Source organism: Aythya marila, assembly GCF_965140915.1.
Source record: "Aythya marila genome assembly, chromosome: 2".
In the NCBI taxonomy this organism is placed as follows: Eukaryota; Metazoa; Chordata; class Aves; order Anseriformes; family Anatidae; genus Aythya; species Aythya marila.
This window is the reverse complement of record NC_139043.1, coordinates 156,052,091-156,077,385: the sequence shown is the minus strand read 5'-3', so window position 1 is coordinate 156,077,385 and position 25,295 is coordinate 156,052,091. Positions and strand designations below refer to the sequence as shown.

The window sequence follows — 25,295 nt, the reverse complement described above, 5'->3', positions numbered from 1 at the left end:
CCGCCCCGCCGCGCAGTTGGACTCTTCCCTCATTCCCTCCCGTGCCTCTTCGGGGGGTACCATTCGCACCGCGGGGGGGGGCGCCTCGCTTTTTCTCTCCGCCTCCCCACCCCCTTTCACCCTTTATCCCCCCTTTCCCAACACGACTCAATAAAATAATCTTAATTATTCCCTTTTCTGCCCGATTTGCGCCTTTTATCCTGTTTATCCTCCCCTCCCCTCACCTCGTCCCCCCCCCCGCCGCCGCCGCGCGTGGTTCGCGCCGCCCCCACAACCCCCCGCGCGCCGCGCGCTGCCCCCTTTTGCCCGGCGGACGCCGAGCGGAGCGGAGCCGCCCGCGCCTCAGCGCCGCCGGTGAGTGCCGCCCCCACGACCCCTTTTTCCCCTTTTTTCCCCTTTTAAACCCCTTTTGGAGCCTCTTCAGCATCTCGCAGCCCACGGGGGGCGCCGCCCGTTGGGCCTAGTCACGTTTCCAGGCCGCGGTGAGGGGGTTGGGGGGGTTCTGGGGGGGCCTTTCCCTCACGGGCAGCGGTTTTTGGGGGTCCCCTGAGGGGTTTGGGGTCCGTTCCCCTCATGTTGCCGCAGGGAACGGGGTTATTTCTTTTTTCCATCCCCTGTGGGGTCTCGTCCCTCTTTCTATCTCCACAAAGAGGGTGTCCCATGTGCCCCCCCCTAATGGAGCAGTTTTTGGGGCGTTTTTACCCCTCAAATTTTATTTTTTTTCCCTCAGAGGGGTGTGTGCTGCCCCTCCCCAAATCTCCGAGCACCCTTCCCTTGTTATATCAACCCTGTGAGCTCCTCCAAGCATAATTATCCCCTCACAGCCCCCCCCACAAAAAAAAAACCACCCTTTTTTTTTTTTCCAGGCTCACTGAAGGGGCTTTTAGGGCTCCCAAACCCCTATTTAATCCCAAACCTGAAGGAGGAGGCTGTGAGAGCCCCCCAGACCCTTGGCAAGGATATTTTGGGGGGTTCAAGGGGGGGGAAATTCAACCTGGCAGCTCCAACCCTGGAGCCCTGCACCATCCACCCACCCCCCCCAAATCATCTTTACTCTATTAAGGGACAGAGATCGGCGTGGATTAAACTCTCTGAAGGCTCCCAGTAAGCTTTACTGGCCGCTGCCACCCCGTTACTGGTGCCTGGCACCGCTCCACCCCCCTGCAGCAGGCTGGGACCCAGCCTGGGCTCTGCTGTGTCAGGGCTCTGCTCGAATCCCTTCACGTTTTCCCTGCTCGTCTCGCCTTGCCTTCTCCTCCTCCTCCTTCTGCTCCTGTTTTTCCTTTATTATTCTTTTTTTCCACCCAGGAAACCCAGCTTCAGCCCTCTGCTGGGGGAGCAGGCAGAGCCCAGGGGGCTCCCCGTGCCCTCTTGGGATTTCCGAGGATTTGCAGCGGTAGCTGGAGTCGTTGAGGCTGCTGCCATTCCTTTTTCCATCCTTTTTTCCCCTCCTGGTGGTCACCAAAACCAGCACAGGGTTGTCCTTTCGATCACCGCGGGGTTATTTCTTGCTATCCAGGCTGCTGATGCTTCCCAACTGGTTCCAATCTGATGTTCCCAGCCCTTTTGTGCTCAGGACAGAGAGGAAAACGCCGTTGCTGGGCCGTGGGGCTGTAATCCTGTCCTCTCCTCTTCTAGGTGTGCCTTTTCCCTCCCTGACTTTGCAGGTACGCCTTTTTTTTTCCCTGTTCCTCTTGCTGTTGACTGTGCCACGCCGTGTGAAGGTGACTGTTCCCCTTCTCTCTTCCCCTGCTGCTGCTTTCCCAAGCCCTGGGTTTGTGTTTTAATTAGCACTGAAAATCGCTGGGGGAGCAAAGAGTCAAGGTTTTAGGCGGCTGAGGTTGGTGTCGTCGTCGTTTCCCTGCCTAAACGTTAGCAGGGAGCTTCCTCTTCCAGCAGAGGTGATCTGACGAGGGCAGAGCTGATTCAAGGAGTGAAAACAGCGAAAAAAAAACCTGCACCACGCAAGCCTTAACGTTTCCTTTCCCTTCTGCTCCCTGTGCTGACCTGATACCCGTGTGGAGGAGGGGGTGGGACCTCTGTGAGAGACCTCCAGCCCCTCCGGTGCAAAAGCAGCCTCTTTTTTTCCCAGTTTCCCAGTCTCGGTTCTCTTTAACTCGCTCTGAATCACCAGAAAGCACTCCCAACACCTCTCTGCTGCGATTTAGGACCCTGGCAAGCTGCAACGTGCACTTTTACAGCCAAAAAGATGCGTTTTCTTTACAGCCGCGCCGTCAGGAAGAGCACAAACGTGTTCCTGGACAGAAAAGGACCAGCTGCTGCTAAATTGATGCTCAGAGCTGACCAAACTTTCTTTTTTTTGCCTGCAGCCGCGGGATGATGCGTTGTGCGCCGTGGTTTTACCCAAAAAGTAGCTGGATTTCAGGGGATAACGCCGCCGAATAGCTTAAACCCAAAGCTTACACGGAACAACAATAAAAAGGGTTGACAGACGGGCAGCAGGGACCTTTTCAGGGCCTATTTTTAATCTCCAGGCATTGTCCTGCAGCGCTGGAAGGTTGGTTCTGGCTCGAAACACCCGGGAAGTGGTGAGCAGAGAGTGAAAAACCCGTCGGGCTTTTGGTCAGCTCTTCAGGAGATGCTGGGGGACGTTCACCCGAGGTGCTTCGCTCCCGGGGAGCGTTTGATATTTGGCGTTGAGAAATATTAATTTGTTTTTGCCATTGTAAAATCACTGGAGGAGGAAAAAACTCTGGGTTTTCTTGGTTCTTGAGCGTTTCTGGGCTCGAGGGACCTTGCTCAGCTTCTGAAGCTTTTAAAACTAAAACTCGGGGTGGTAGGAGTCCGAGCTTACCTGGTTAAAATTTGTTCCAAATCCTCGGAAGAGCTAAATTTGTCCCTGCAGATGTTGTTAGATGAAAAAATGTGTTTTTTTTTTCTCCTTTCTTGGTTGTAAACTCATTGGAAATGGGGTTTTTGGCCCCGAGTGAGCCTCAGCTTTGGCCACCACGGGACCACGAGCGTCTTGGGCGTGCTGATGCCTCCTCTGGGCGGTGTTTCCCTCTGCAAAACCCTTCCCCGGCCATAATCTCAGGAAACCACAAGCCTTTGAGTTCCTCCGAGCTAAAATCTGATGGGGAATCTGTGGTCGTTTGGGCTTGGGGTTTGTTCTCCCGTGCAGAACCGACCGGTTTGGGGTGCTCGGTGACCGGAGGATCCGCGTCTCGTCGGGCTGCAGAGGTGCAGCCCCGTGGCCGTGGCTCCTTTTATTAATTCTGGAAGGATTCTGCGAGCTCACACACGTCGTTTTGAGGATTTTTCTGAAAAATAAGGCTGAAAAAATAGGCACTAACATCCAATTTCCATCTCACACATAAATTGCTGGCTTGAAATAACTGCAAATTCATGACTCGACCCTAGAATCCTTAAATTTTCAGCGTTTATTTAAGGATTTGCTCTTTGTCCTTGCTTACCTTAAACCAGGGGCACCCGAGCTTCCCTTGGTCACCTGCTCTCCCTGCTCCCTGTCATCACCGGGAGCCTTTTTGCATAAATACATTGTAATTGTTGCTTAAAATTAAAGGTAATTGGGTGGCTGTGGTGGTGCCTGCTGAAGATGCATAGTTCTGGCGAGTTACCCAGCTGTAAGTTGAATTAAATATATGATCTTACATATTATGGGGGCAATTAACTCGATGTTAATACATTCAGCTCTTGTTTCTGTCCTTGCTGCCGAGCTGCTGCGTCTCTAGTGCTTGGAAATCTCTCTTAACTCTTTTTATTTTCTCTTAATGCTGTCGTAGGAGTGAAAAATGTAAGTACTCCCAGCTGTCCCGTGGAAAATTCGGGGAATAGAGATGCTGGCCTGGAGCTTTTTCTTTATTCCTTTGTAGCCTGGGAGAAATCAGATGAGTAAAATTCAGGTGCAGCTCGCAGATGTTGCCTCGTTTTGATGCTCTCCTCCGAAAATCCCGTTTAAATTAATACATTGATGACTTAAATTCACTGCTTTACTAATTTAATCTGCATTTTTTTCAAACAAAGCTTCAAAAGACAAAGGTTTTCGGTTGGAATAACGGCCAGTTGTCGCTCCCTGAGCTCCAGGCTCGTAAAACCTTCCTGGAACTGCGAGCCGTGGCTGAGTCCTGGCGGATATTTCCTTGCTGCCTGAGTTTTGATCTGTGCCAGGCTGCCAAATGAGCTGCAGTTACGAAACCCGCAGCTGTCTGTCGCTAAAAGGGGAGCTGAGCTGATTTAGGGGCACTTGGCCTCCTGCTTGTTTTTATCCAGGGGTCTGACCACGTCATCCTGCTCGCCTACCTGCTCGTTAGCTACCTGAGCAGTGAATTCTGTGCTTAAAATTTTATTTCTTTTACCATTTCCAACAATCAGAGGTATTTCCTTCACCATTTCCAATTATCTGCATCTACCAGAACCTGCCCGATTATTTTTTTCCCTGTCCACTACGATTAAGGCAGGAAAACCCAAAGCACGAGCAATGTTTTTTTTACCTGAACTGATTTTTTTGTGTAATCTACATGAACAATCTCCAGCTTTTGGTTGCTTTTGGTTCACCAGCACCCAGGCTTTTGACCCCAAATTGTCATCATTTCTCTGTCAGCTCCCCCTGCTGGCTTTCTGCTAGCAAAAACCCAAACAGTTGCAAGCAATGACCTCTAAAAAATCCTCAGGAATTAGGACAACTTACTTTTTTTTAGCAAATCAGTGCCTGGTTGACGATACCTAGCAGGTAATTAAGTGCTAACCTGCTAATTTGAACCAATCTCTTTTATCCCAGGGCTTTGAGCAGGACCCCAGCAGCCTTATCCTGGTGGTTATCACCCAAAAGCGAAATTCGAGGTGCCTCCAGCCAGCACCTTTATTTTTTAAATCATTATATAGTTCTCAAAAGAGAAGTGTTTTGAGGAGGAATCCGATTCGTCACAAATTAAGCATGTTTGGAGGCGGTTTTGCTTCTCTGAGCTACAATTTATGCCAAAAAAAAAGAGAAATAGCTAAATTCTTAGGCTCTTAAATGTGAATTATGACAGCACGGTGCCTTTTGTCAGCTCTCTGTTAATTCCTGAAGCCTGCATGCCCTCGCTTTGTTGGCTTTTGCCGCAACTACACTGTTGTGCTTCTCTTTTTTAATGCTGCCCCTTCTTTGGAAGATGAGGACGAGGAAAACTCCGTGCCCGGTAGAGAAAGTTTGGGTAGACAAACCCAAATACGACGAAGCCGAGCGGCTGCACTACGAGCGCGAAGCCATGCTGGCTGCTGCCCCCGAGGAGTGCCCAGAGCTCGAGGCTGTGAACGGGGTCCTCAACGATGAGGGAATCGTCGAGGGTGAGCCCAAAGGGGACCCGAAAAGAGGGAGGAACGGGAAAAAGCAGAGGAAGAGGAAGAGGTCTCCCAAACCCAAAGGCGCGGCAGCGGCGGCCCCCAAGGCGGCCGACTCGGTCCTCTCGGGTTTGTCCACCGAGCACGTGTGGTTTGAGAAACCCTCCCACGATCACGCCGAGAGCTTGGCCAGGAAAAAAACGGCGGATTTGCAGAGCCAGGAGGCTTTTGAGACCCAGCAGCCGGCGTCCAAAGCTGCCCAAGAGCTTCCCCAAAAACCGCGGATGCTCTCGGCGGCCCTGCCCTGCACCCACGGCAGCCTGAGCGCCTGCCACCACGTGGTTCAGGGCGTCTGGCTCAACAAAGCTGACTTCGAGAAAGCCGAGAAGCTTTTCGTCCAGAGGTCTCAGCTCTTTGCTCCTCCGAACCTCCTGGCCATCCCCTCCCTCGTGCCCAGCGCCGAAAACGGGGGGTCGAGGACGCCGGATGAAGGCTACGGGACAGCCCTGCCCACCCCCGCTACTCCCAGCTTGGCTCCGGACCTCGTTAGCTCTGCCGACCTCGTTAGCTCTCCTCCCCTCGATACCCCTTTGCCGGATTCCCTCCACCCGACGGTGAACGGCAAGCCCCAAGCTTCCAGTTTGCAGGCTCTGGTCTCGGAGGTGTGGTTGGAAAAACCTCTCTACGACGGTGCCGAGAAGAGCTTCTACGAGAACATGTTCGAGGGTGCCCCGGCGGAACAAATCGACAGCCCCAAAGCCTCCAAAAAACCCCAGGAGGATGGGAAGAACCCCGGCAGGGGGCAAAAAGAGGGTGCTGAGCGCACGGAGCCCACCGGTTCTCCTCCTCCGAGCGGCGCCGAGCACCTCCAGCCTCCTTTTTTCTTCCTGCACCAGGACAGCGAGGCCGTGTGGCTCAGCAAGCCCACGTACGACCGCGCCGAGGCTCGGTACTACGCGGCCGAGGCTCTGAAAGCATCCAAAGCAGGAGAAAACCCGAAAACACCCCAACACCCGGTCCTAAAACCCTCCCAGCCAGCTGCCAAACCTCCGAGCGCGGCCGCTCCAGAACCCAAGTAGGAGGAATTTTCTTTTGGGGGTGGCTCAGGATTGAGCTTGGCGGCGTTTGCGTGCGCGGGGAGCCCCCCGTTTGCGGGCGAAGCGTTTTGGGGAAGCTTCCCCTGAGCCCCTCGCCTCGCGGAGGGGGAAGGCTGCTTGGTTAATTCGTTAGGAAATGGGCCCTGCGAGCTGCTAATTGCGGGATGAGGCTGGCTGGGTTCCAGCTCGTTGGGGTGACCTCTGGGGGTCACCTAAATCAGAGGTGTGAAGCATCTTGAGGGCAGAGCTCTTGGGGAAAAAAAAGCTTCCCTGTGAAGCCTTGGGTAAGGCGCTGCCCGATGCTGTTGTCTCTTAAACACCCGTTTTGGGGTTTTTTTTGAACCCTGAAATTTGCTGCTGTAACGAGGGGGGAGCTCGTCTCAAGGTCGGCGCTCAAATATTACCGTGCAGTTGCCCTCGGAGGGGGAAAAAAAGGAGATTTCAGGGTTTTCTAGGGGTTGTTTGAGAAGTTTTAAGGTGAAACGTGATAGATGGGGGGTTAGAGAGCACCTTCAGAGCCTTTCACCCTGTCCTAATTAGGATAATTTCCCCTTAGCTGGACAGAAGCGGGTGTTACGCCTTTTGCCCTTCCCCAGGGAAGTCGGGGTGGGGTAAAATTGGGTGTAATTTGTCTGTTTCTGGGATTCTTTCTCCGTAATCGTGTCTGGCACCTCGAGCAGGGTTTCGAGGTGGAAGACCTTGACCCGATGGAGGAGGGTAGGTGAGGAGGGCGCGTGTTTCACAGGAGAGATTTGGGGTTTTGGAGGTGCTTTTGGGGCTTTTTTTTGCCTTTTCTATCGCGTGATACAGCCTGGTAACGGCGTGGCCGGGTCGTGATGCTTGATTCTTGCTCCCACCACCTTCTTGGACCAACATTGGGTCTGGAGCTGTGTCTGAGCTTGAAATAACACCAGGCACGGGGTCAGGAGTTGCCTGTCGCGGGGAATTTCCTCCAGATTTAATCACGTGTTGAAACCTGACGTAGAAAACCCTGCTCCGAGAGCTTTTTTTTTGGGGGAAGGAGCTGATTTCTCATCCCCACTCGGTGCCCTGTGGCCAAATGCAGGTCAGGCGAGGCAGACGGGCGGCCGATTAGCCTGCCCTGCTTTCCTAAGAGGATCCTGCTCACTTAAACCCCATACCCCAGAGGGGCAGACGAGCAGCAGGCGCAGCTCTGTGAGGGCAGAGAGCTCTCTTCTCCCACCCCCACTGCAAGCTGCCAACCTCAACCCCTTCCAGGACCTCACTTTGTGTTCCTTTTTCTCCTTTTTCCTGCAGAAAAATGGCAGTTGAGTTCCTCGCCCACGAGAGGATCTGGTTCGAGAAGTTCAAGTATGACGAGGCCGAGCGGAGGTACTACGAGCAGATGAACGGCCCGGTGGGCGGCTCCTCGCAGCAGCAGCAGGTAAAAATGTGCTGAGCTCAGCTTTTAGCAGCCTCCCGAGCTAGCACAGAGCAGGCAGAAGGAAAATTATCCACCTGGGCTTGAGTTTCTGTATGATTTCCACTCATATTTGGCTTTTTGCAAGGGTTGAGAGGCTCCCCGAGCCTTCTGTCTGCACTCCTGGAGCTGCTACGCTTTTCCTGGCAGGGGTTGCATCAAATAGAGGAGGTGATGTTGGAAGGGAGGTGCCAGGACCCCGAAAAGACCAGGAATTAGGTTCCTCTCCTTGTACCCCTGCACTATTAAGCCTGGAAGACTCACCCCACTACCCATGACCTGGAGGGGAGGAGTGGGAGCGCGGTGCTGCCGCAGCACAGCCCACCTCAAGCAGTTTTCCCTCGATTTTTTTTAGTCCCAAAAGTCTCCCTTTTAAAGCCCGGAGCTGCCGTAACCTCTTCCTGCGACACAAAAAGGCTGCTAACTGCTTGTGCGTTGAGTCGGTTCCCTGGAAAGCTGCTTAGAGTTTCCCTTGCCTCTCTCTCTTTCCCCGGGGTGGTGAAGGGGGAAGCATCTCGCTGAATTTCCAGGCACTCTCCGCCCGTTCCTGCTGCTAGGGGAGCGGTGGAACAGCACCTTAGGACGCTTGCCTAAAAACTAGGAGCTTTCAGTGCCTGAAAAGAGCAAATAAATGTGCTTTTGAGGTGGCTGCAGGGAGTTAGGTGACTTTGAGCCACATCAGGAGCTTCCAGTGAGGAAGTTCTGCCTGCGAGAGGGGGTTTGAAGGCTTCTGTAGCGGTTTTTCAGCCTTTTCTCTGCTGAGGGAAAAAAAATCACGGTCCCTTAAAGCCCATCTGCGGCGTGGAAGTGGCTGCCCACCTGAAAATGCCCACGCAACAGCCTGGGCTTACACGACGGGGGCTCGTGGAGAGTTTTCCTCTCAAAGATCTTCCTCGGGTGGGGGGGGAGGTTGCAGGCTGGGAGAGGCGAGGAGCCAGCGCGTGCTGAATCCTTGGAAGGAACCCTCCCCCTGTCCTTACCCTTATATTATTTTTTATTAATTTTCCCTGACCGGTTTCCCGCGTTTTCCTATATATTTTTTTGGGGGGGAAAAAAAGAAAAAAACCTCGGTTCTTTCTGCACTGTTTGCAGGAGAACGGAGCCAGCACGATCCTCCGCGACATTGCCAGAGCCAGGGAGAATATCCAGAAATCGCTGGCCGGAGTGAGTACCCGAGCTCTCTCACCAGCTGGCTACCCGCAACCATTTTTAGCCGTGGCGCATCTCGCAGAAATCCCCTCGGGATCCCACTTCCCAAATTGTGGGGCTGATTTTTTTTTTTTTTTTTTTTTTTCAGTTTAGAGGAGAGAACTTAAGGTGTGCGGTGCTGTGTACCACCCGCGTAGCTCCGTCCAGAGCTCGTGCTGCTTATCTGCTCGCTTGGCTTTGAAAACCAAACTGGATTTGGGGCAAAATTCTTCGGCTGTGCATTTCTCTACTTTTTTTTTCTCCTGGTGGGGTGTTAGTTTGTTCCCCCGAGTCTTATCTTAACGGGTAACGCTTAAAATAACCTCGCCGGGCAGCAAAGCACCAAGCTGCTTCGTCTCTCGTGGGGTACACTGAGCTGCCACCTTCTCTCTCCTGTCTCGCTTTGGGTTTAGGGTATGTGCAAAAAAAAAAAAGGTGTCTTCCAGCTGGGGAACTCAGCCTGGCTGCTAGCTCGCCACTCCGTAAAAGCCGAGTGCTTTCTGGAGGTGTTTTCATGCTGATTTCCTGGGCAGAAATTACGGATTTGACTGGGCAGAAATTTTTTCAAGACGAAGCTGGTGGCTTAAATGGAAAAGCGGGCTGGTTTTGTGGGTGAAAAAAGGTGAGAAAAGACAGAACGCAGCTGACATGTCTTGATTTCTGTGCCTGATTGAGATCTCACGGTGCCTGTTGAACTCTTGAACATTTAACTGTTGAACTCTTGAACATTTAAAAAAAAAAAAGGGGGGAGGAAAATACCTGGAAGGTTTCTAATGCTAATTTCTGACTTCAGCACTGGTTTTTCAGCCAACAACTTAGGGAAAATAATACCCTGTTTGGGTGCTCAGTAGGATTTACCAGCCCCTATCCAAGATTTTAGCTTGGACTTGGGGCAAATCCGTGGGGAATTGAGCTCCAGCTCCAACAGAGCTGAAGGACTTCAGGCACAGAAAGAGTTTAAGGACTCAAAAACCTTTTCAAACAGATCCAGTATCTGGTTTGCCAAGCCAAGCTCAGCCTGAGGACTTCCTTGTCCTGGCCTGCACCTCTTTCATGTGAGAAGCACCTAAATTTGGGATCCCCTGTAACGGGGAGGACTGGGGGAACTGGTAAAAACCCAGGCTAAAACCAGAACAGAGCTGAGAGTCAAGTCCTTTGGCCCCCTGCAGTGTTTCTTGGGGGAGTTAGCATTGAGTATCAACAATTATTCTGCTTTTTTTTCCTTTCCTGCAACAAAGACTCAGTGGGTTTGAGGATTTAAAGGCCAAGTTTGAGCAGCAGGACCTCAAATTGGGAATTTAGGGCGTGATAAAAAGTGGTTTTGGGTTCTCCAGCGATGGCTCAAAGGGGAAGCGTTGTGTTTCTCCACACGTTGCCATATCTCAGCAACCTGAAGCAGTAAGCCACAGCTGGATCTTCTCTGCTCTTGTGCGGGTTAGAAGAGCTCAGCTGTTGAGAAATAAAGCTGAAACATCAAGATTTTTGTAGGGTTTTTTTTTTTTTGTAGCTTTCTTATCTAAAGGATTATTAACCTTGGACAGCCATGCCGTAGGGTAAGCTTGAATTCAGAACATGATTAACCTTCATTTTTAGATCTCAGAAGGCCAGATTCATACTTCTGAACGTGCAGAACAATCCAGAATCGTGTTTTCCTAGTCAGGATTTAGTCTTTCTACCTGAATACTCAGAGCTCTGGTCAGGAATGTAAAGGTGAAACGAGCAGACGTGGTTTTAGCGCGATGGGGAGGTGGGAGATGAGCGCTTATCCCATGAAATTCAGCCGAGGCTGACTGCAGATCTGCCTCAGCTGGTTGGTGGTGTTCTGAAATGTTTGCTGGAGCGCTCCAAGGCTTGAAGGGAATCCTTCTGCACCTCCCGAAGGAGAGCATGGAACTTGCCGTGCCCGAAACATTTGTTTGCACATACCTTTCATCCTGCTTTGCATGGTCATCTCTGCTTTGAACCGTCACCCCAGGCCGCCTCCTGCTAGATCACTGACGCTTTCCCAGGCCAAATTTTGGAGAGACTGCAGCTTGTGGGGAGAGATCCTACAGGTAGGCACCTGTGCCACGTTCAGAAACACATCCGTGTGCACGAGTGGTGCACATTTTGTAGGAAACTAGCCCGGATCCATCCTGCTCGTCCCTAAAAGCCTCCTCTAGTCCTTCAGCATGGTTTATCTGATGATTTCCAAAGCTTCTGGGGTTTCCAGAGCTCGGAGCTCAGCTAGACTGACCCGAGGGGAGAGGTGTCAGACTCCTGCGTGCATAAAATAGGTTTAATTTCTGAAGCTGTGAGTGCTCTGTGAACACCAGACAGGAGAACCTGCACGTTATCCAATCTACAACAGCTTGTAAAATCTCCGTGCTGGTTGTAACTGGTTTACTCAATTGAAGGGGAAGGGCTGATGCCTCCAGGTACTTCTTGGAGCGAGGGAAGTGTGACCTTTGCCGGTTTTCCTCCTTTGTTAGTGTTTTCTCTGATTTTTAAAGTAATATTTTAGAGTCGCGCTTTAGAGAGGACCAGATGCTGAAAGTCTCTTGAGGTTAAGAGAGCAATTCCTATTTTCTGTCCTTTGCAATAAGCAAGGAGGTTCCCAGGGTTTTAATTTGCTTGGGTGGCTGAATTTGTGCTCCTTGTGTCCTCTGGGTCCCGAGAGCGTTTCCAGGCTTGCTACGTGGAATATTTTGAGTCGATTTTACTGCTACTCAGCGTATCACTAACAAGATCAGCTCCAAAACTATGGCTTAAGCTTAAGCAATAGTTTTAAGCAACGTCAGGGAGCTGATTTCTGCTTCGTAGAGCTCTGCACCATCCCGTGAGCACTGTGTGGTGCTACACAAACAGCACCTGAGCTAATAGACAGCTCGGTTCTTATCCCAGGATCTTACAGGGCTGACAAGCACAAAGGGACTGCCCCTGCTCGGCTCTGCCATCTCCCAGGGGTTTGGTTAGTGGCTGCCAGGCTGGCAAGACTTGAAATTCTTCAATATTATCAAGGTAGAAGAGAGATAACTCGACTCGTGTCGCCAGACACGACTAAAAGCATGCTCCAGGCATCTTATCCTAGCTCTGCCTCCCAGCTGAGCGTGTTCTGCAGGCTCTTGAGACGTGCAGCAAGAAGGTGGATGAGTTTTTTTTTTTTGAAGCAGGCTTTGTTTGGTGTGGAGTTGGTGTGCCGCTGACGAATTGGTGTTGCTTGATGAATTTGCCTGCATGTGGATCCCCGTCCTGCACTCCAGCTGCTCTCCAGCATGAGCAAAACCCTTTTTCTGTCCTCTCCTCGTTGAACCAAACCCCCAAACCTCTTGCCCTTTCCAGCAGAAGACAGCCCCGCGGAGCAAAGAAGCTCCTGCCCGTCAAAAGAGGCAGTCGGGCCGCTCAACTGTAAGTCACCTCTGCACGGATTGAGCTGCTTTTGGGATCTGAGAGGAGGCTGCAGGGAGAAACAGCTCCACTTCTTGGTCCTTACCACGAGGAGCATCTGTCCTTCCACTCGTGGTTGTAGTTTACCCTATACAACAGGGTCTTGCCAGCATTTAGGGGCTGCAGATCTGCGCTTGGCATCCTTGACTGCTTTCCCTCTGCCCCCCTGTTCCTTTTTCTTCATCTCTACTGACTGCTGAGGTGCCAGGAGCACGTCAGCTCTGCCAGAGAACCACCGTAATTACGTGCAGGGTGCACTCAAATACAATTTTTTCCTATTGTGTTCAGTTATAAATGTCACTTGAGGCATGAAGGGCTGCATTTTCTTCCCTTTCACCGATTTCAAATAGCAGATAAGGGCTTGTTTTAAAAAAGAAGCCTTTTTTTCCTTTTTTTTTTGCTGTTAAATACTTTTTGAAGCCGAATCACTGTCGTTGTTCCCTCAGGACGTGTTAAAATCAGTTTAATCCTCTTTGAGAGGAACCAAAGGCCGGACTGGGGTAAGTGGGAGTGCAGAAATGCTGGGATCTCCTTCCAGCTTCCACGGGGACTTGCTGCATGACGTTAGGCAGGTCCTGTGCTCCGTGCCTCAGCTCAGCTCTAAGAGACAACCAGCTGCCCTTCTGGAGGAGCTCAGTGTGAAACCCAAAAAACTTTGTGTGTTTTTAGTGATCTGAGACTGATTTCATCCCCTGCTCATCATTGCCAGCTGAAATTTTGTGAAGTTTCATGCTTCGTTCTGTAGAGCTTGTTAAATTGCCTTCAAAGCCTGCAGATAAAATGGCCTTGTTCTTAGATGGGCTCTCAGATTTTCTGTTTTCCCAAAGGCTTGACCTTTTGTTTCACTGTTTTGTGGGAGTACATGTAAGTGAACAAATCTGTTTCATCTCAATTTTCCTTGTTGCAGAGCGCAAGCACCACCTCTTCGGGGCCCGGCGACCAAAATGAGCTCCTTTCCAGAATTTCTCACCTGGAGGTAGAAAATCAAAACCTTCGCAGTGGTAAGTAGGAGAATCTCCTGGCATGAAAGCAAAAAAAACAAACCGAGCGGGGTCCTGCTCCTGTGGGTTGTCTCCTTTATTAACCTTGGTGTGCCTGGTGATCTTAAATCCCACTTTGAGCAAGAGCAAATTTGTCTTGAGAGCCTACAAGTGAAGGTTCTCCTCCCTCACCCCTTTTTGCAGTCGTTGCAGATCTTCAGATGGCCATCTTCAAGTTGGAAAGCCGCCTGAATGCTCTGGAAAAATCTACCTCCCACCAGCCCTCCCCAGTTCCACCGACCCAGGTGAGCCTCAGCCAAATTCTCTTCTCAAATCCTTCGCTGTCACAAAGTGCTGGGTCATTTCTGAGGCCTCCTGCCTGGCTGCTGAGGATGAAAAAGAGAGATGGAAGAGCTTAGGAAGAGCTCGCTGCTGCTTTTCAAGCAGTTTTCGCAGCTGCTTTGTCATCTTTCCCTAATTGGTATGTGTAGAAAGAAGACAAAAAGGCAGTTTTTCTGCCCAAAGATAGAAAAATGATGTTAAGAGATTTCAACAAAGGAGAGCTGACACAGATCTGTGGCAGTTTGGAGCTAACAAATATTTGGTAAGGATTTAGCCCACGGTGCTGCAAGTTTCTCAGCACACACCACGTAAAGCGCCACTGTTAAAATAAGTGAGCAGAACTGGTGACTTTTCTTTCTTTTACTTTTATTTTTAAACAAATCTTCCTTGTTAGAAGGAAACCTTCCTTGTTAGAAGGTTTTCAGGGCAAGATATGGTCTCCTCTAGATAAGCCCTGGCCTTGGGGCACGTCGTAAGGCTGATTTGTAAGGCCAGGTTCCCAATAGCTCTCCCCCCTTTATGTTCTAGATATGTTGAACCACTGAGTCCTTAAGAGAAGGGTCAGCTCTTGGCTTCAGGGTATTTTTTTTTTTGCTCTGAATATTATTTTCTCTATGAAGCACAGCTGTGTTGGGATAGCTCAGAGGTCTGCCTTTAGCAAAGTAGGCTTCTCTTCCTGAGTTTTTCCTGAGCCTGAAGTTATATCACAGCAGCACTGACGTTCTCCTGTTTTTTTTTTCCTGAATGCAAACTTGAATCCACGTCACCCCGATGAAGAAAGTGGAACCCTTCAGCGTTCCCTCCAAGAAAGTGGAGCTGCCATCTGCTTCACCTGCCAAGAAAGCCGAGCCAGCCGCTGCAGAGGAAGATGACGATGATGACATCGACCTTTTTGGCAGTGACGATGAAGAGGAAGACCAAGAGGCTGCCAAGGTCCGGGAGGAGAGGCTGCGGCAGTACGCGGAGAAGAAGGCCAAGAAACCAGGTCTCATTGCCAAGTCCTCCATCCTCCTGGACGTGAAGCCGGTGAGTAAGAGCTCCTGCCTGAGGCTGCATGTCCCGTGCAGGAGGCTTTAAACCATCTCATTTGCACGTCTGTATTGACTGGGGATAGATCTGACCTGCACGTTTCCAAACGAGGGTTCAGAGTGAGGTTGGGTGAGCTGGGATCTGCAGCACTTGAGCTTCTGCTCTGGTCCTCGGACCATGGCAAGCGCAGGCTGTTGGCTGAAGGATCCGTCTCTGAGCAGGACTGGCTCCTGCCTTTGAAGAAAGGACTTCCATCAGTTAAACCAAACCCAAATAATGTCCTAAAAATTAAAAGAAACCTGTTTTTATCAAATTGTCACAGTAGAACCAAACTATGGGCTGTCTAGTGCTGCATTTGCACAAGAGAGTTGCCTTTGGTAAAAGTCACTTTAAAGTGAGGGCTTCGAAACAGGGATGTTGCTGCTGCAGAGGGATCCCCCCTGCATCTGCAGGGCCAGATTTGTCCCTGCAGGGACAAAAGGGACAAAATTTGTCCCTGCAGGGCAGAATTGAAGCAACGTGTTTTGTAGCATTGCTGCAAAATTTAGCTCCTCTAACCCCTGCAGCTAATTCTGGCGAAAATAACAGCCCAGAAAGGGCAGTTTGCATCAGCTGAAATCTACTGAGAGGAGGAGGAGAGGAGCGTTGAGTGTTACCTGTTGGTCAGACTGCACAGAGATGTGTAATAAAACAACTGCCTGCACGTTGATTATCTCAGCTTAGCCAGCCTGATCAAGGAGGATGCCTTAATTTTTGTGGGATGAGGGCTATCGTGCTCCCCTGGAGGAGATCACAGAGTCCTCGGTCACTGGCCACCTCCTGGGGCTGACGGTGACATCTAGGAGAGCATTTAAAGTTCCAACTTGGTGCCCCTTGCAGTGGGACGACGAGACTGACATGGCCAAGATGGAAGAGTGCGTCCGCTCCGTCCAGATGGATGGGCTGGTGTGGGGAGCCTCCAAGCTGGTCCCGGTAGGCTATGGTATTAAAAAGCTCCAAATCCAGTGCGTGGTGGAGGACGACAAAGTCGGGACTGACATCCTGGAGGAGGAGATCACCAAGTTTGAGGACTACGTAAGTCTTTTTTTGGGGTGGGAGGCGCCTAGCCCATGGGGTCACTTTTAAATAAGACTTTGGCAAGCTTGGGTCTCAAATAGAAAACCACGTGGAGTGATATCTGTGCCTGCTGAGATACTCCTGTGTGTTTGTGTGTGTAGATATTTAATTCTGCCTGACGTGGATACCTTGCAGATACTTCACAGAGCCATTTTTGCAGGCTCTTGCTCCTTACCACCCAGCCTTACTTTGAGGAGCCCCAACAAATGCATGTGTTTAACCCTGGTGGCTGGAGCTGGAGATGTTTCCATCCCCATCCTGCCTCCAATTTTGTGGAAATGGCAGCAGGAGCTCCAGCTCTGTGCCAGATAATACACAGATTTAGTAGTGCTTCCTGCCTCACCACTGGAAGGGGGAAGCAGCAGGCCAAATACCCGTTTTTATTCATTTTCCTCGCATACTTTTTTGCTTATATTTACAGTAAATCAGGAACTGATCTTAGGTGTGTTGCTAGAAGCTAAATATGGATGTTCTTCATCAGCTGGACTGCCTAAAGATTCGTGTAATGATGAGCACAGTGTGGTGTCCTGTTATGTCTGGTGTTACAGGAATATTAAATAACAGTCCACGCTGGCTCTCAGCACAGCTGGGGAGCTGGCCTCAGAGCCCTGGGCGATGCTTGATCTGTTTTTGAGCAGAACTAGTGCATGCTGTGAAGAAATCCCCACTGTGAGTGCTTTCTTTTGTGTCTGAAAACACCTTGGTGACCTCTAGCTGCTGTTCTTGTTCTCTTGCAGGTGCAGAGCGTTGACATTGCTGCTTTCAACAAGATCTAGAAGCAAACCTGTATCCTCTCTGAAACTGTAACTAATAAAGATCAAGGAATGCAGATTGTATGTTTTTTCTCTCCTGAGTGTAGCTTCCCCAAAGTGATGTCTTGAAGACTTTGGGTGTTTCCCTTCATGAAAGGGAAGACCTCAAGATGTGTTTCTGTGTTGAAATGAAGGTCTACTACTACTACAAAAAAAAAAAGCCACTGAATTTCCTCTTTAATTTTCTCCTTGCTGCTTTTGATACCCTGTGCAGGTCGCTTCAGCCGATCCTTTGCTTCTTGAGGAGCTGGGGCTGTGCTGAGTGTGGCCCGCGGAAAGGGGAGGTGGAATTCCTAACCGTAGGCCAGAGTCCTCTGTCACGGTGCCAGAGTCCAAGGTCTGGGTGCAGGCTGCACGGTGCCAACACGGAGCAGATGAGAAGCACCGTGGGGCCCCGCTGCGAGCACGGGATGGAGTTGCAGCAGCCCCCAGCCAAGTGGTGATGGCTTCAGTTCCCAGGAGCCTGGTGTCACGGGTGCTGCTGTCCCCAGAGCCTCATGGGGCTGGTGTCCCATCTGCTGGCACATCTGGTGTCACGTGTGCCACATCTCCTGGTGGCTGGATGGGCCCAGGGTCCTTGGTAGTGATATTTTGTCATCCCTGGAGCCCCACGTGCCTGTAACTGCATGTTCAGAGTCCCAGGTGTTGTCCTGGCTGGTGTCCTGTATGTTTTCTCTCATGTCCTGCTGTCCCCAGAGCCCTGTGTCCTGAGTGCTGGCCCACCTGGTCCCATAGGTGCCTGGTGCTGCATGTACCGTGTCCCAGCTGTGTGGTGTCCCCTGTGCTATACCCTCTGATGTCCTGTGTGCTCTGCACTATCCCTGATGTCCCCTGTGCTACACACTCTGTGATGTCCTGTGTCCTATCCCTGATGTCCCATGTCGCATGCTATATGCTCCATGATGTCCTGTGTCCTATCCCTGGTGTCATGTGTCCTATGTGCTATGCATTCCGTGATGTTCTGTGTCCCATGAGCTACCCTTCACGGTGTCCTGTGTCCCATCTGCTACCTGTCCTGGTGTCCTGTGTCCCACATGCTGCCACCCCTGATGTCCTGTGTCCCATGTGCTATATAATCCATGATGTCCTGTGTTCTATCCCTGATGTCCTGTGTCACATGTACTATTCACTCCATGATGTCCCGTGTCCCATCCCTAGTGTCATGTGTCCCATGTACTATATAATCCATGACTTCCTGTGTCCTGTCCCTGGTGTCATGTGTCCCATGTACTATGCACTCCATGATGTCCTGTGTCCCATATGCTGCCATCCCTAATGTCCCGTGTCCTATATAATCCATGACATCCTGTGTCTTATCCCTGATGTCCCGTGTCACATGTACTATGCACTCCATGACGTCCCGTGTCCTGTCCCTGGTGTCATGTGTTTCATGTGCTACATGATCCGTGATGTCCTGTGTCCCATGTACTATACACTCAATGTCCTGTGTCCCATCCCTGGTGTCATGTGTCCCATGTGCTGTACACTCCATGACATCCTGTGTCCTATCCCTGATGTCCCGTGTCACATGTACTATGCACTCTATGATGTCCCGTGTCCTATCCATGATGTCCCATGTCCTGTATAATCTATGATGTCCTGTGTCCCATCCCTGGTGTCATGTGTTTCATGTGCTATATGATCCATGATGTCCTGTGTCCCATTACTATACACTCCATGATATCCTGTGTCCCATGTGCTATACACACTATGATGTCCCGTGTCCCACATGCTGCCATCCCTCATGTCCCATGTCCTATATAATTCATGATGTCCTGTGTCCTATCCCTGATGTTCCATGTCACACTTACTATATACTCCACGATATCCCGTGTCCCATATGCTCCCCCCTCCTGCTGCCCGTGTCCCCTTCACGCAGCCCCACACCCCATACCCCACCTCCCCCTCCGTCCTATGCCCTTCCACACACCACCTCCCCTCATGCCCTGTGCCCTATGCCCCCACCATCCCTCCCCGTGTCCCAACGTCCCCCCTCAAGCCACCACGTTCCCTCTTGCCCTCTGCCCGCCCCGCTGTTCCCCGCCAGGCCATGACTCCCAGGCTCCCTCGCGCCGTGTGGCGGCCATGGCGTTGCTGACGGACCTCTACCAGCTCACCATGGCCTACGGCTACTGGCGGGCCGGTCGCCACCGTGTCCCCGCCGCCGCCGAGCTCTTTTTCCGTCGCGAGCCCTTCCATGGCGCCTTCGCCCTGGGCGCGGGCCTGGCCGAGGGGCTCCGCTTCCTCCGCGCCTTTCGCTTCTCCGCCGCCGGTGCGTGAGGGACACGGATAGGGACAAGCGGGGGTTGTTGTCGCTTTTTGGGGTTTGGGGAAAGTCGGGGGATTTGGGGGTTACGGGGTGGGGTCGGGGGAAAGAGGGGTGGGTGGAGGGTTGGTGGGGTGGGGGGACGGGGACACCCCTCAGGGGGATTTGAGGGAAGGGGGGGCTGAGGTGAGGGGACAAGGTTTTGGGGGAAGGGGACCCGGGGATGTGTTCGGGGGAGGACAGGGACAAACTTCAAAGGGATCTGAGTTTTTGGGGTACGTAGGGGGGATAGAGGGATCCTCAGGGGGATTTGAGGGAAGGGGGGCTGAGGTGAGGGGACAAGGTTTTGGGGAAAGGGGACCCGGGGATGTGTTTGGGGGGGGGATACAGGGACAAACTTCAAAGGGATCTGAGTTTTTGGGGGACATAGGGGGCGGACAGGGGGCTCCTCAGGGGGATTTAAGGGAAGGGGGGCTGAGGTGGGGGGACAGGGACGTGCCTCAGGTTTTTTTGGGGACAAGGGATCTGGGGTGTGGGGGGTATGGGGACAGCTCTCAGAGGGATCTGAGTCTTTGGGGGACATAGGGGGGACAGGGGGATCCTCGGGGGACCGGGATGTGGCTCAGAGGGACTTGAGGGAAGGGGGGGGCTGAGGTGAGGGGACAGGGACATGCCTCAGAGGGTTTTGGGGGAAGGGGACCTGGGGAGATGTTTGGGGGGGGACAGGGACAAACTTCAGAGGGATCTGAGTCTTTGGGGGATGTAGGGGGGACAGGGACGTGCCTCAGATTGTTTTGGGGACAAGGGATCTGGGGTGGGGGGGGGACAGGGACATCCCTCAGAGGGATCTGAGTCTTTGGGGGACATAAGGGGGGACAGGGACATCGCTCAGGGGGACTTGAGGGAAGGGGACGGACTGAGGTGAGGGGACAGGGACGTGCCTCAGGGGGTTTTGGGGGAAGGGGACCTGGGGAGATGTTTCGGGGGGGACAGGGACAAACTTCAGAGGGATCTGAGTCTTTGGGGGATGTAAAGGGGACAGGGACGTGGCTCAGAGGGACAGGGGGCTCCCCAAGGGGGATTTGAGTGAAGGGGGGACTGAGGTGAGGGGACAGGGAAATGCCTCAGAGGGTTTTTGGGGACAAGGGATCTGGGGTGGTGGGGGACAGGGACATCCCTCAGAGGGATCTGAGTCCTCAGGGGGACTGAGAGGGACAGGGACGTGCCTCAGAGGGTCTTGGGGGATGGGGGTGTTGGGGGGAGGATGGGTATGGGGACATTCCTCACATTCCTCAGAGGGATCTGAGTCCTCAGAGGGAGGTAGAGGGGACAGGGATGTGCCTCAAAGGGACTCCTTAGGGGACACTGAGGGACAAGGGGCTGAGGTAATGGGACAGGGACGTGCCTCAGAGGGAATTAAGGGGCAGGAGTCCTGGGTGGGGGGGAGGAGGGGACAGAGATGTCCCTATGGGGGATACGGGGGGCCTCAAAAGCACTGTGGGACCTGGCAGAGGGGCAGGGAAAGCCCTCAGTGGGATGGGGGACCCCTCAGAGGGACCTGGGGACAGGATACCCGGTGTGGGGACATGGGGACATCCCTTAGAAGGAACAGCAGAGCCTTCAGAGGGTCTCAGGGCATAGAGGCTCCCCTCAGAAGGACCAGGAAGGGGACAGGGACATCACCCAGAGGGACCAGGAGACCCCTCAGTGCCACTTGGGGTTCCCTCAGAGGAGCCTGGGGACCGAGGGGACACCGGGGCACCCCTCGGGGGGGTCCCTTGGACAGCCCCTCGGAGGGATGGGGACTCGGCGTGGTGCCCTCTGAGGGGTGGGGACGGGGTCTGGGGTCCCGTCCCCGCGGGCTGAGGTGTCCCCTGCCCCCGCAGACATCGCCTACCTGCGCTCGGTCCTGCCCAGCACGACGGAGGATGCCTTCTTCGATTACCTCTGCACCGTGGATGCCTCGGAGGTCACCGTCTCTTCCGTGCCAGAAGGCTCCGTCGTCTTCTCCAGGGTGGGACCTGGGTTGAGCCTCCCAGGGGGACCCGGGGCCGCCAGCAAACGGGGCTCGGCCGCGTCCCCCCGTCCCCAAGCTCAGCCAGGGAGACGTCACCGCCGCTGTCCCCGCAGGTCCCGCTCCTGCAGGTGAAGGGGCCGCTGCTGGTGGTGCAGCTGCTGGAGACCACGCTGCTGTGCCTGGTCAACTACGCCAGGTAAGGGCCCTTCCTGCTTTTTGGGGATGCCCTGGCTGCAGAATTCATCCGTCCCTGCTGCACCCATTGTCCCTGAACCTTGTCTGTGTCCGAGCTAAGCAGCACCCCGAGAAAATCCCAAAAAATCATCTAGGTTGGAAGAGCCCTCCAAGATCACCCAGTCCAACCCCTGACCTAACCCTAACCCGTCCTCCACTAAACCCTATCACCAAGTTCTGCGTCTAAACATCTTTTAAAGCCCTCCACCGCTTCCCTGGGCAGCCCGTCCCAATGCCTGACGCCCCTTTTGGTGAAGAAGCTCTTCCGAAACCCCGTTTTTGTCCCTTTCTCTCCCAGCCTGGTGGCCACCAACGCCGCCCGCTTCCGCCTCCTCGCTGGCCCCGAGGTGAAGCTGATGGAGATCGGGCTGCGTCGCGCCCAGGGGCCGGACGGCGGCCTGTCCGCCTCCAAATACTCCTACATCGGGGGTGAGTGGTGCCCCGCAGCGCCGCGCGGTGCCGCGGCCGTGCCGTCACCCCACCCTCCCCGTCCCTCCTCGCAGGCTTCGACTTCACCAGCAACGTCCTGGCGGGGAAGCTCTACGGCATCCCGGTGCGCGGCACCATCGCCCACTCCTTCATCATGTCCTTCACGTCGCTGGACGAGGTGCAGCCCAAGGTGAGCGGGACGGGACGCCCCATCTCCGGCCGCGGGACCTCGTGTGTCCCCCCCAGTGCTGCTGGTCCGGGTTTGTGGAAGGGCAACGGGGCTGCTGTGGGACGTGCGTGGTGCAGGGACACCCTGGACGCGGTGCTGATGTCCCCGAGCAGGTCCTGGCACCGCTGGAGGGCGGGGAGCCGGTGGATCTCGCAGCCCTGGCCGAGTCGTGGTTGCAGCGGGTGTGCGAGCTGCTGCAGAGCCCCCCTGAGAAGGCCAACCGGGGCGAGCTGGCCGCCTTCGTGTCCTACGCCATCACCTTCCCGCACAACTTCCAGGGGCTGCTGGACACCTACTGCGTCATGAGGTGAGGACGGACGGGTCCCTTCCTGTCCCTTCCTGTCCCCCTGGGCTTGCAGGAGGAGCTGGGAGGAGAGGACAGCTCCCGAAACACCTCCTCGCAGTGTCCCCATCCTTCTCTATCATCTGCCTCAGGTCTTTGTCCTCCTGCTCAGCTTGCCCTTGGTCCTCGACCCCTGTGCGAAGAGGTTGCGGGCTCTAATCCTTCTCCTCGCCCTCTCCAGGAGCGGCCTGCCCAATTTCTGCGCCGTGGCGCTGGCCCTGCACCAGCTGGGCTACCGCGCCATCGGGGTGCGCCTGGACAGCGGGGACCTGGGCCAGCAGTCCAAGGAGATCCGGCGGGTGCTCCGAGCCTGCGGCACCACGTGAGTCCCCCAAAACAGGCAGGGAGCCCGCGGAGAGCATCCCCTGCCCCGGGCACCCAGCACCTCCTCCGTTGTCTCTGGATATTGGGGTGGGTGTCCTCCCTGCTCGATGGGGTGCTGGGACACCTTTGGGTGCTTGTAGGCTCCCAGGCTTTCCCCCAAGGCCCCCAGGGCCATCCTTCTGCTCCCTCCCCAGCTCCTCACTTTCCTTTTCCAGCTTCCAGGTGCCCTGGTTTGGGAGCATCCCCATCGCCGTGAGCAACGACATCAGCGAACGGAGCCTGGAGAGCTTCATCCAGGAGGTGAGGCAGCCACGAGGGGTGGCAACAGGACTGTCACCCTCCCGTGACTCAGTTTCTCCTGCGTAAGAGCAGTTTCCAGGCTGGAATAAGTGGATTTTTGGGTGTGCCAGACAGAAACCAAACATTTTTGGGCAGAGCAGCCTCTGACCTGCCCCGTGGCTCCGGTTTTAGCATGGATTTAAAAAAAAAAAATGAGAGGCAGGACGGGCTGCTGATGGTTGTTGTCTTCTCCGCTGCACCAGGGGAGCGAGATCGACGTGATCGGTGTGGGGACGAACCTGGTGACGTGTCCCCTGCAGCCATCGCTGGGCTGCGTCTACAAGGTAGGAGAGGCAGCGCGGCCCCGCTTGGCTTGGGGATAGTTTATGGGTTTTTTAAATAATTTATTAGGTTTGAGAGTTGTTTCTTTTTTTTTTTTTTTTTTCTTTTCTTTTTTTTTTTTTTTTAATGATTTATTCGGCTGTTTTGCCTCAGTGGCCTCCCCGGCACGCAAGGGGCCACGGAGCTCTGCACGGCCCTTGGCACCAGCTTCGCGTGGCGAAAAAACAAGGTGCCCGTCCCCATAATGTCCTCTTGTCCCACAGCTGGTGGAGGTCAACGGCTCGCCTTGCCTGAAGCTCACGGAGGAGGAGGAGAAGATGACGATCCCCGGGATTAAGGCAGTGTATCGGCTCTACGACGATGCTGGTGAGTGTTGGGAACCCCGCTGCGGTGCCGCCCCGTTGATCCTAAATCCTGATTGCCCCTAAATCCTGTCCCCGACATTGTCAGCACCCTTAACCCAGCCCCCCTGCAGGTCACCCCGTCATGGACCTCATGGCCCTGGAGGATGAACCCGCACCCAAGGCAGGGCAGGAGCTGGTGGCCCACGTCCTGGGGAGGAGAGGAGAAGCCACCAAGGTCTTGCCGAGCACCGTGGAGCCCCTGCATCGCACGTACTTCAGAGACGGCCAGGTGAGGGGATGGGAAATTCCCAGTTCCCTGGGAAATTCGGGTTCCCAGGGGAGGGATGAGGTTGTGCCCCATCGGAAACGGGTCCCCCGGGGTTTTCCAGAAGGGTCTGTGGGGTCTGGGCACGCAGGTGGAGACGTGGTTTGGGGCTGCTCTCGGCCAGGTGGCTCTCACCACGAAGTTTTGGGGCTTCTGCTGCGAAAACCCTAAAAGTTTCTGCATAAAAGACACCATCCCTTGTTCAACTTCAATACTGAGCAACTGTCCTGCATGGGGACAACCCTGCCAGCTGCACCGTCACCGTTGCTGTCACCCCGTCCCCACGGTGCTGGCGGAGCTGTGCCGCTGCCACCGCAGCCCTGGGTCATTCAGGATCGGGTCGGGGTGGCAGCCCCACGTAGGGACACTCTTTTATCCCCATCCTACAGGTGTGTGAGGAACTGCCCAGCCTGCCGGAGGTGCGGAGCCACGCGCAGAAATCCCTCAGCCAGCTCAGCCCCGCTCACCGCTGGCTCCGCGAGCCGCAGCCCTACCCGGTACGTCCGCCGCTTGCTCGGCTTGATTAATCCCGCTCCCATCCCCAATTTTCTGCCCTGGCGAAGCCCTCGGGCTCCTGCGGTGTCCCTGGGGACACTCAATGTCCCCTCTCGCCCCAGGTGGCCGTGACGGAGAAGCTGCACCTCCTCCTCGCAGAGCTGCGGCAGGCCAGGCAGTGAGGGGGGTCCCCGCGCGCCCCCCGCGCTCTGCCAAGCCCCCGCCTGGGGGCCAGCGCTTCCCACGTCCTCTTCGGAAGGCCGGGTGATTAATTGGGAATTAATGAGGCTAATGAGGCTGCTGCTCCGCCGATCCCCTCCGAGGACCACGCTGGAACTGGAAGCGCTCCCCGCGGGCCCCGGGTGCCCACGGATGGGGCAGGCAGAGCTGGGAGGTGGCGGGGCCACCACGTCCTGGGCTGGGACACGGCGGTGACCGGCGTTGTCACCGCATTGCCTGGGAGTTCCCTTCCTTCTCTGCCCCTCTCGGTGGCCCTGCCACCTCTGTGCCTTCTACGGTGGCCACGCTGCCCGCCTTGGTGGCCTTACCCACCCTGTGCCTTCTGTGGTGGCATCTCCAGGCCACGGGGACCATCCTCGTGTCCCAGAGCTCCCGGCGAGGCTCAGCGGTGGCACTAAAATCCCTGCCGAGAAGGTTTCCCACCCACGGAGCCGTGGCAGATGCACTTTGCCCCCTTTCTCCCCTAAGCTTTGGCTCTGTGGCCCCGTTTTTTACCTTTCCATTTTCTGCGAGGGCCCCCAAGCATGGAAGATGGTTTCACATCAACCCCCATGACCTCAAACCTCGATTCTTAGAGAGGAAGCGTGGCACCAAGCCCTGCCCTTACTTCATCCAAAGCACAAAACAAAATCAAAGCCTTACACACCGGTGCTGCGAGCACCTAAAAAAAAACAACTCTCCTTCAGCTTGAATGTC

At 54.1% G+C, this 25,295-nt stretch overlaps 3 protein-coding genes across 8 annotated transcripts; all 3 read left to right on the top strand.

The window, feature by feature from the left end:
- The first annotated feature begins 289 nt into the window (after window positions 1-289).
- EEF1D (eukaryotic translation elongation factor 1 delta) lies at window positions 290-16,749 on the top strand. 5 transcript variants are annotated; one of them, XM_082753879.1, is made up of 9 exons: window positions 290-354; window positions 7,677-7,803; window positions 8,932-9,003; window positions 12,352-12,414; window positions 13,361-13,454; window positions 13,638-13,738; window positions 14,553-14,801; window positions 15,684-15,878; window positions 16,658-16,749. In XM_082753879.1, exons 2-9 carry the CDS (start codon window positions 7,681-7,683, stop codon window positions 16,694-16,696), a joined length of 936 nt encoding a protein of 311 aa, XP_082610005.1. In that variant the 5' UTR covers window positions 290-354; window positions 7,677-7,680; the 3' UTR covers window positions 16,697-16,749. The 5 variants fall into 5 exon arrangements, with proteins under 5 accessions (XP_082610005.1, XP_082610003.1, XP_082610006.1 ...); XM_082753877.1 differs by having other exon boundaries at window positions 12,349-12,414; XM_082753878.1 differs by lacking the exon at window positions 290-354 and adding an exon at window positions 1,648-1,667 and having other exon boundaries at window positions 12,349-12,414.
- Window positions 2,244-6,760, top strand: LOC309875662 (uncharacterized protein). 2 transcript variants are annotated; one of them, XM_082755333.1, is made up of 2 exons: window positions 2,244-2,518; window positions 5,133-6,760. In XM_082755333.1, exon 2 carries the CDS (start codon window positions 5,133-5,135, stop codon window positions 6,378-6,380), a length of 1,248 nt encoding a protein of 415 aa, XP_082611459.1. In that variant the 5' UTR covers window positions 2,244-2,518; the 3' UTR covers window positions 6,381-6,760. The 2 variants fall into 2 exon arrangements, with proteins under 2 accessions (XP_082611459.1, XP_082611458.1); XM_082755332.1 differs by lacking the exon at window positions 2,244-2,518 and adding an exon at window positions 2,715-3,605.
- A 2,048-nt stretch (window positions 16,750-18,797) lies between the features above and the next one.
- On the top strand, window positions 18,798-25,239 carry NAPRT (nicotinate phosphoribosyltransferase). The gene is made up of 13 exons (XM_082753030.1): window positions 18,798-19,004; window positions 20,885-21,012; window positions 21,129-21,211; window positions 21,548-21,678; window positions 21,753-21,868; window positions 22,021-22,214; window positions 22,432-22,572; window positions 22,790-22,874; window positions 23,117-23,197; window positions 23,459-23,561; window positions 23,671-23,828; window positions 24,254-24,361; window positions 24,482-25,239. Exons 1-13 carry the CDS (start codon window positions 18,818-18,820, stop codon window positions 24,539-24,541), a joined length of 1,575 nt encoding a protein of 524 aa, XP_082609156.1. The 5' UTR covers window positions 18,798-18,817; the 3' UTR covers window positions 24,542-25,239.
- The last annotated feature ends 56 nt before the right edge of the window (window positions 25,240-25,295 follow it).